This window comes from Corvus brachyrhynchos, unplaced genomic scaffold (assembly GCF_000691975.1).
Source record: "Corvus brachyrhynchos isolate BGI_N302 unplaced genomic scaffold, ASM69197v1 scaffold239, whole genome shotgun sequence".
Classification (NCBI taxonomy): Eukaryota; Metazoa; Chordata; class Aves; order Passeriformes; family Corvidae; genus Corvus; species Corvus brachyrhynchos.
Window position 1 is genome coordinate 4581276 of NW_008246057.1, and position 9951 is coordinate 4591226.

General features: G+C 39.6%; 1 protein-coding gene and 1 long non-coding RNA gene across 2 annotated transcripts; one reads left to right on the plus strand and one right to left on the minus strand.

Annotated features, from left to right (window-relative positions):
* The first annotated feature begins 6 nt into the window (after positions 1-6).
* On the plus strand, positions 7-4334 carry TPRKB (TP53RK binding protein). The gene is made up of 4 exons (XM_008642530.2): positions 7-268; positions 737-859; positions 1152-1328; positions 2155-4334. The coding sequence occupies exons 1-4, from the start codon at positions 128-130 to the stop codon at positions 2239-2241; spliced, it is 528 nt and encodes a 175-aa protein (XP_008640752.1). The 5' UTR covers positions 7-127; the 3' UTR covers positions 2242-4334.
* Positions 4335-5317: 983 nt separating this feature from the next.
* LOC108449555 lies at positions 5318-8749 on the minus strand. Its single transcript, XR_001865763.1, has 2 exons — positions 7813-8749; positions 5318-6579 (listed from the first exon to the last, which is right to left on the minus strand). It is a non-coding gene; the product is annotated as an uncharacterized LOC108449555 (long non-coding RNA).
* Between the last annotated feature and the right edge of the window lie 1202 nt (positions 8750-9951).

The following is a 9951-nucleotide window of genomic DNA, read 5'->3' on the forward strand; positions in this document are numbered from 1 at the left end:
GCCCGGACATTGGGGATTCCTGTCGGAAGCGCTGAGCCCCCGGTCTGAGTGGCCGCGTGTCGGTAGCGCTGCGTTGTCCACGGGACGAGCGGCGCCTCCGTGCCACCGATACCCTGGGGCGGCCGGGATGGAGCGAACGCACCGGCTGGGGCTGTTCCCTGGCCGCAGTGTCACGCTGCTCCTCTTCCAGCACGTGAAAAATGCCGCTGCTCTGCGGAAAAAAGCCATGGAAGGATCCATTGACGGAGCACTGATAAACCCCGCGATGGTGAGTGAACGCGTGTGCCGCCCTGTCGGTGTGGAAATCCTCGGGGGAGCTCAGTGAAGGACGACCCGTGCTCTCAGTCGCTGTCCCACGAGTTGCTTTGCGCGTCCTCCAGGCTCTGCGCAAATGCCCTCCTTTGATTTCATTACTATGTCCTACAGCAGAAGGGTTGGTCTGTGTAAAACACAGCATTGGCAGGATTGGCCAAAGCAATTGTTGTCTTGATTCGTTTCACATCCTGCTTGGTGGAGCGGTTTAAATCTGCTTCATGTGTAATCTAATGCTAATTGATTCATGCTGTCAAGAATCGACTATCTGGTGCCTTTGTTCTCATTTAAACCCATAAATAGTTTTAGAATCTAGTCCTTTTTTGTTAGAATTAGGCTATAAAAATGAAGTGGTCAGGATTTTTTTCATATTTCAAAACAGTATGTTAAAATTCTGTATAACTGTTTCTGTTGTGTTTTACAGATTGTAGATCCTTTTCAGATTCTTGTGGCAGCCAACAAAGCAGTGCATCTACAGAAGATAGGTAAAATGAAGACCAGAACACTCTATGCAGAAATTATTTTCAGCCTTTCACCAAGCAACAATGTAAGATTTATTGAACAAATTTCTTTTTTGCCAGAAAAGCTTGCTAAGATCCACACATCCAAACTAAGTACATGTATTCATTTAACAGCCTACCTGGCTACTAGTAGAAGCTACTGTTATTTTTAATAACGCTAATATGCTGTTACGGTTTGTAGCTTGTCAGAATTCCATTAATGTAAAATGTCTGTCAATTTATACTGTTGGTGTATCTGACACAGTAACTGAAAAGGTTCCTTATATGTAGTCAGAAAGTGACTCATAATATTTTAATTTTTTTTTTATCTTTTCTCAGATTTCAGATGCATTTAAAAAGTTTGGCATTTCAGACAGCGACACAGCAGTACTCATTGTGCTGGTTGTGGATGGAGACAAGACTGTAAATCTGGCGGATATAGCATCTCAGGTGGAAGGCGAGCAGGTTTCCCTAGATGAGCTCCCCCAACTAACAGACACTGCCAAAGTTAAAAAGGTGTGTAGCCAAAAGAGAAGACTGACATGGAGAAGAGGGATAGTTTATTTAGTTGTCTGATTGAATATCAACAGACATAATTAACTTAGGATCTGTATTTCTTTAGCACAAGTGGACAACTCATTTTAAGTGGACCTTCATTATTTCTTAGAATTTTTTAGTTGAAACAAGTTTTAGTTGTCACACCCTAACATCACAAAGTTTAAGTCTTCAAATTATTAATGTTGTCAGGGAATTTGACCATAAAAATAAATTCCAAATTGCTGCCTACCATCCAAGCACTTTTTCTTCCTGTTTTCTCAGGCAAATATTCATTTAATTAAAAATTTCAGTCCTGAGCAGTTTCATAATCTTAAGTACATAGATAGTCCCTGTAGGGGTGGTTAAAGTAAAAACATGTCAATTAGCTGTTAGGAGCTGTCTTAGGGCATGTATGCTCTTAACAGATTACCACATGCTAAATAGGTATTTTGAAGCATATGTGTCCTACATGATAAAATTCAAGTAACTTAAATAATCGTTATGATGTCTGTCAAAGTATTGATAGGAAACATATGAATAAAATTGAACAAATCGTAGCATTTAACATGTGGAGTTAGAAGTGCTGCTCTCATTCAGTTTCATAGCTTTCCTTGTTCTTGCAGTTTCAGAATTTGCTTCAGTCCAAATTTTGTCTTGTAGTCACAAGAAGGTAGGAATTTCCAATGTAAAAGTGGGGAAGAGGGGAATAATCTTTTCTTGTGTACGTATTTTTAGAAGGTATGTCATCAGTTTTTTTCTTCCTTATACATATTTCCTGTTTTTCTTGTTCTTTTTTTTTCTGCAGGTGTACAAAGTTACTCCACAGGAAGAAAAAATCGGCACCTTATTGGATAGTGTTGTTTGCAGAATGTCAACAAAAGATGTTTTGTGAAAATGTGGAAATAAATTTCAGAGGAAGTGAAGTAGTACTGAGTAGTTTGATAACATCTGAGCTTTAACCAAGCTTGGACACAAGGGTAACCTGAGCTGTGTTCTAAGCACAGAGAGCAACTCTGCCAGGCCAAGCAGAATTTGCCATTGGCATTTCTGTCCCTTTTCTTGACAAGGGAAAATTGCCAGTACTGTAAGCTGAACTTAAACAAAAGGCTTGGAAATGTGTACTTACTCTTTCGTCAAATGTTTTGGTAGTCCCAGACAGGGTTCAAACATTGTAAATACTTTTTATTAACCGTGCTCTGATTTGTTTTGGTTTGGCAACCTGATGGATGATATCCCTTTAACAATACTACTGCCAGAAAAGGTGTCTTTACAGCCCAAGTATTTCTGATGGACTAGGAAAAGGAAATTTTCCATAAATAATCAGCAGCATCTCCCTCTTTTTGCTACTGGGATAGAATTGCTGCCCACCCTTTGAGGACAGGAAGGGGCAGAGAAGCAGTGTGGCAGCCAATGGCAATGTGGAGCAGGTGCACCAGAGATGTGTGCAATGAAGAATAAGGTCAGTGTGGATAATGCTGTGGTGTTAGCACCTGACAGTCTGATGTCATCCATTGCTGGCATTAAAGGATAAGAAGTGGTGCTTTTACTTCATAACACTGATACATGTGATGCTGAAGTCGTTCCAAGTGCAGAATTCACAGACAAATCTGCACCATAGATTGTCTCCACTTAAATTGTTAATAGAGCTTACATAGCATTCTGAAAGGATCATAAATCTTGTCTTGGTTTTTTGAACCAGTGCTAGGAAAGGCCATCAAAGGGAACTAAGAGGACTATTGATTTCCAGTAGTGACCAGGTGCAACAGCCCTGCGTGTATATCATTTAATCACAGGCAGGCATCCTGTTCAAGTAAAACTAATGTCCTAATTAGGTAGAAATCCATCCTGTTTGTTATTTTTATGCTGTAGTATTTTTCTGGGATGTACATAAAACTGTGTAGCTGTCTGCATTTTTTTTTCTGAAGTTCTCTGAGGTATTATGATTTGTGTACTTAAAAGATCTTTGGGAGAGTTATTCTTATGCATAATGTTTGGGAAAACAAAATATATTTTGAGGGAGAGGTAGTCTGAGTTAGAGTTCAAATGTTGTCCAGTACAGTAAACAGACGAGTGAACTGACATGTAGACCTGGTTTTGTCTGTTTCTGTATTTAATACAGTAATATACAGCTTCTGTTTCGCATTTTGATTTCAGTTAAGTCTTCCCTTAGTTAAAACACAGTAGTACAAATACCATCCTTTTCTTACCAAGCAGACCAATGGCAAATTTAGTTACAAAGTACCAAGGGAATTGCAAGGTTTATCAAAGGATTTGGGACAAATGCCTGTGCTGACTTCTTGCTTTAAAGATGGCTTTACAGAATGCATCATCGTCTCTAAAGGGAAATGTGAGGCAGTAGCAAAAAATGGAGCTTGGAAGGACTTGAGTCTTCAAAAGTGTGTAACATCAGCATGTGAGAATGACCATGGAAAAAAAATAAGAGACTTGTTTTCATTTTCTGACAGTCCATTTGGTACATGGAATATATCATAAGACTTACTGGCTGAACTACAATGTTTTGGTAGTTTAAAATAACAGCAGACAGGTTTACTTAAACCATTGCCTTTTTTGAACATGTGTAAAATGTTTGTCCAGTCTGTTTAATACAGGAGAAATAGTAATAAAATGATCGCTGCATAAAAGTTTTGACACAATTTCCAAACTTGGGTTCCCAGTTTCTGCTTCTTGTCCATCTATTTCATTGGTGTAGAGACATTAAATAGCTTGTTACTGTTGACATAAGTTAAATTGTGATTTACTGTGAGACCCAAATGAGGTGTTTTCATGGGTGGATTTACAGGAAATTATTTTGGGACCTGAAGTCTCCAAAGTATCATTCAGTCAGGCAGATGATTTGGGACTGTTTGCATTGAAAACTATGCCATGCAAGACCACAGGTTTTCCCTAGGTGTGGTTGCATTATCCAAGTTAAATGAGTTCTTTACAAAAACTGGTAATAAAAGTAGATTTTGTTCACCCTGCAAAGATACACTTGTCTTTCTGAACACATTAAAAATTAGTTAATTTAGATCTCTAATGTTACCACTAAATCAACCAAGGCTGTTTTCTGAAACGCAAAAATATAAGAAAAAAATATGTTTTACAAAACATTTAATGTTCTGCTGCAGTCTCTTCTGAACTTTCATACCTCATCTCCTCTATCACAAGGTGAAAGAGGAAGCTGAAGTATTTTCAAGACCTTATTTGGACCTCCAGTGCTTCAGAGCCAGGATTATACCTGCAGAATTTATAAATTTAACAACTAAATGCTTAATTATGATGTGTGGTCAATTGTTCTAGGTGGTTTTTTTTTCCCTAGGTGGGGTGCATTTGGGATTTTGTGTTTGACTTCCAGCACACTGAGGCCACTGTCTGTCCCACAGCCCTGATCACCAGAGGTTTTTTGCTGCTGTCAGAATGCATAGGTCCCTCTACCATCTCGTGTACTTCAAAGGTACATTGCCATCCTTTTGTGTTCACTTGTAATGTTCGTGCTACATGTTTTATAGCTGGGTCCCTATGTTCTGTGACAATGTATTTAATGTGCTAATCATCTGGTTTTTTAAGTATTCCTTTGTGTGCTGTTCTTTAGGGAGCATCACCAAAGCACCGCTCCCCTGTTAAAGCATGCAGGTGCCTTAACAAGGGTGTTTGCCCTAGGTGCTTTAAGCATGTTAAAGCATGCAGGTATAATCCTGTTATAGCATGCAGGTGCCTTAACAAGGGTGTTTGCCCTGGTAGGGTAACACTGGCTGAGTGCAGCATCAATGGAGGAACACCAATTCCAGCCACCTCACTGCCTGCTGAGAGCTGACATCGGTGTCTCTGGTGCTACACTGAGCTTTGTTAACACTCCTGGAGCTATGCCATGGAGCTCTTCTCAGAGACATTTCAGTTTATGTACCCCTCCTGATTACGGATGGATACCAAAATGGGGTACACAATACTTAGAAGAATTGTGTTGTCTGCAGGTACTACCTAATTACAAGTGTCTACCTATGTGAGTGTGTAAAATGTCTAAATATCTTGCAGGTTTCTTTTTTTTTTAATTGGGATACTATTTATTAGTTTAGCCAATGCTAAAATTTGGGGTTTAAGCTGAGTTTAAGCTCTCAAGGCTTGGACTATTGTCTCCAACAGTCACTGCCCCTCCAAACTGCCAGTCCAATAACTTGTGCTCATCAGGAGTAGACAACTAACAAAGAGTTGAACAGAAACTGTCAACCGGCTCTATATTCAGAAAGCTTGCAGGTTGTCTGAGTGGGGTTACTTCCCTGTTCCCTGAAAATGTGGGAGTATGGAATGCCCCCCATCAGTGATGGGCTGGTGTATGTAGAAGCTGCTGCTGCCATGAGATGCTAATGAATTATGGAAAAGCAAGTGGTGGTTGCAGATAAATTATACAAGACTGAAAACTGAGCCAGCTGTGACAAAGGATTCAGAAATACAGCTCATTTCATAGTTTTATTCCTGAGCTTATAAAGTCATTACCATAAGTTAAAAATAATGGATGCAAGTCCCATACAAACTCTCTTCAGCAATGGAGATGAGAATTCAACTTTTTCAGTGATCTTCCTTTGCTGGCAGAATAGCTGGGTTTATTGATTATTTTTTCCTATGTTGTTGTGACATGGCAGATTATTTCCCTCCTTCTATTGTATGTTTTTATCATGGATTGGGACAGGCAAACTTAGCAGAGGTAGAGACTCGACAAGTGCACAAATGGAAGGCTGGGGTGGACATACAAAACACTAAAACAGAAGTTGAATTCTTCTTTCTAGAATATGGTGCTTAAACTTTCATATACATGCTGAGTGTAATAGAAATGTGTACAGGTCAAACAGGTCTATGTTCTTCACAAAATTATGTTCTGTGCATGGCCCGTTGAATTGCTTCATAGATTCACTTCCACAAGTAGCAACCATTTAAGCAGTTTCAAATAAACTGAAATAGGCTGATTTTTTTTTCTTCCTCTTGAGTATGGATAATTGACACAAATACTTCTTTAAATATTTGACAAAGAAAGTTGCTATATTGCTGCTATAAGGATGAATCCTTTCTTGACCAGGCTCCCCAGAGTGCCACTAGAAGGATCATGATGATCACTGTGTAAAGGGTGTGGACCGTAACAAGATCATCTCCATGCTGGTACTTGAACCCAGAGGTGCTGTGCCAGTTCTCAATTTTGTTTCCATTAGTTTTCTGTCTGTGAGCACGAAGAGAATGTATCCTGACATAACAAAAAGCAAGATTAAGGTTAAAAATTATTCTTTTTTTTAACAGTTCAATACTGTTTGTAATGAAATCCAGAGTGTGCATTGTATCATTGACTAGATTTGGGAAAGAGCTCTTCAAACTGTCTGCAGCTAATAAAATAATTTCTATAATTGGAAATGCAAAACATTTACCAGCCATTTGGTATTTCTCTCCCACTGACAGGCAGAGAGACTGGGTATGGGCTTGTTAGAGGAAACAGTGCTCTTACTCCTCACTGTTGATACAGATCATTGTATGAGAAAAAACATACCCTTTCATTTTGCAATAGTATGAAAGTGGCAGGGTTCAAATAAAAAATTACCAGTTTCCAAAGCTTTAATCCACGGGAATAAGTACAGCATGTGAGCTTCCCATCCTGCTCCGGCATGTTTTTCTATCTCTGCTTTTCAGAGGGGACTTGTGTCAAGGTATTCATTAGGCAAAGATACCCATCAGGAGTAAGTATGCAAAGCATATTGCAGGATTCTCTGCAGTAACATTTAACATTGGTTTGTCATCTTTTCTAAAGGGTTTGAAACTAGAATTATTCACCTATGGCAACAGACCTCCAGTTACTGTTATCTCCACTGAAAATTGCCTGCTAAGCCCCAGTGCTGAGTCCTTGTTCCTGCTGCCTTTGTTTTTTGGTTTTTTTTTTTTTTTCTTAAGAGAAAAGTAATGTTTAATGTCCACGATTACATCTGAATTGGAATGCCAAAAGGAGATTAATTAGCTTGTGATTTTCACATTTGTTAGGAAGGGGTCTGAGATGTATTAGATGTATTGCAGGTCTGGTTCATACATGTTCCTGCTGTTACTATGACAGAAGAGTAGAGATTACCACAAATGTTAGCACAGATACAGCTTATGAGTAAAAAAGAACTTTAAACCACAAATTACATACTTATGCACATACTTGGAAGAGAGCTGTCAAAACTAATTTGTTAAAACTGAAAGACTAGGAAATGCAATCTCCAAAAGGGTATTCATCAATAAAACAAAAGTTCTGCCATTGAGCTTGTACAGAAGGTAGTTGCAGAATTAAACATTTAACATTTATATGAGGACAGTCTGTCATGCGTAGCTCTAAATCAAATAACAGTTCATGATCATTTGGGAGCATCATGTGAGGACCACGAGAGGAATATTCTGCCAATAGTTTGCTTTTCTATTCCTACCTGAGGGGAATGCAGTATATGCAGCTTACCTTCTGCAAGCATTCATGTTGTCTGGGGGATTGAGTTCCCACTGCGTCAGATTTCTTCTTGCAGAGGAAAAGAGCCTTTTTTATCCTCGTTTCCTTGTACAAAATGAGAAAATTTTCTCTCAGTACCAACAAAAAGAATCTTCCTTCCAAGCCCACCAACTTGACCAGCAATAATCTTGGAGCACTTGTTATGTGTCAATGAAAGCTCTCAAATTAATGGTTTCTAAAGCTGATTTTGACATAGTTCTTGAAGAAATTCCCTTGAGCAGTTCACAAGGCAAGTAATGAGTAATCCCAATGACTAGCTTCTTTTAGCTGCTGGGATCTCATAAACAGTAGCTTGCTGCTGAAGTGTTGCCAAATTCATAACAACACAAGTAATGCACAGATGGAGGGTGCTGGTGATGAAACATGCAGGATGAGCTGTAGCTTAGAATTACTTTCTATTCGATCACAGGCTATTTTGGGGTAAAACTTAGTTCCTTTCTGCAATTTGGTTTAAATTGCCTGGAGTGACATTTCAAGCCACCATCACTTACATGTGCTCTAACAAATATTTTTTATGAAAAAAGTAGGTGCCTTTTTTATTAAACCTTTGACTTCTATGACATGATCACATTCAATAAGCAGTCAATAAGTAATCTATCAGCACAAAACCCCACATTTAGATATCTAGGGTTAGTAACAAAGTCACGTACATCCTATTATTCCCTGACCACCTGGAGCCATTAATTAACAAGAGGCTGTGCCAATGCAGAATTTCTCCCAAGCTGGGTGTTGTATGATCAGCTGGGTTAATGGTGAGTTTAGCATAATCAATTCAATGCCCCTGTAATGATTTGTAGGGCTTGTAAACAAACACATTTAAATTTGCAATTTAAAAAGGCAGACCAAAACCCTTCTTTCCCAAAACACTTTCTTGCATCATCTTTCCAAATACGTCCTGGAAAAATCACTTACACTCCAGAAAATTAAGACTGAGTTTGTTCAGCCATGTGAGCAAAACTGTGTCACTGGAACCAATGAGGAAAACACCAAAGTAGAAAATCCTGATGTAAAAAGCTGGAAGAGAGAAACTGTAACAATGAAGATTGGCCTGTTTTACAAGCAACTAAGCCTGACAGTTCCCCATGCAACTGACCACTGCCAGCCAGGAGGGACTCCTCATGTCATTTGAAGGGAGGAAAAGTGTGAGGTGAGCATGTTAATATTCAGCACAGAAGCCTATTTGTCCCAGCCTATTTGTCAATACATAGGATACTAGCTATATACTCAAGTTACATACATACTGCTTGTGTGGCTCCATGAAAGGTAGAAAATTACAAATGGTTAAGTGGAAAAAAGATTAGAGAGTATTTTATCTATATGAAAACCTGTAGGTTATGATTAACTATTCTTATTCAGCTGATAAATTCCAGCCGAGTGATTTAGTCATCCCAAAATACTTGGAACAGAGTACATCACTGGAACACAATTTCTGATGCCATGCATGCATTAAGAGAAAACCCTAAGCACTGTGCAGCATTAAATGTTAGAAGAAATGTGAAGAGTGGTGTTTTCCTAGTGTTTTTTACTAACACGGTTCTACTTTTAAAACTACCCTATCAGTCAGGCTGTATTAATGGGACTGATAATAACAATCCACAGTTGGGACTGACATCCAGGCATCTTGCTATTCCTTATGCCACTTTAGGATTAGATATACATCCCCTTCACAAAATCACAGAATCCATTAGGCTGGAAAAGACCTCTGAGTCCAGCCTTTGACTGAACACCACCGTGACAACCAGACCATGACACTGAGTGCCACATCCAGTCTTTCCTTGAACACCTCCAGGATGATGACTCCACCACCTCCCTGGGCACCCCATTCCAATGTCTAATCGCGCTTTCTGTGATTAAATTCCCCTTATGCCCAAGCTGAACCTCCGTTTAGCTTCACTTCTAAAGTTAAATTACTAGGAAAACCATATCCAGCAAAGGTGTCAACGACACCACAGGAATCGGCGCGCTGGCCCCACCGCAGCCAGCACGGCGGTGCTGCCTGGAATCACCGCGCACGCCGGCACGGCCTCAAGGTGAGACGTTCAGCAATGCCCACACGCTGCTGAGGCTTTCCCTTGCGCTGCTGCCAGCACC

Coding starts and splice junctions, on each gene's coding strand:
- TPRKB (XM_008642530.2), top strand. CDS start 128: ATGGAGCGAACGCACCGGCTGGGGCTGTTCCCTGGCCGCAGTGTCACG. Junction 269..736: donor CACTGATAAACCCCGCGATG/GTGAGTGAACGC, acceptor TGTGTTTTACAG/ATTGTAGATCCTTTTCAGAT. Junction 1,329..2,154: donor ACACTGCCAAAGTTAAAAAG/GTGTGTAGCCAA, acceptor TTTTTTCTGCAG/GTGTACAAAGTTACTCCACA.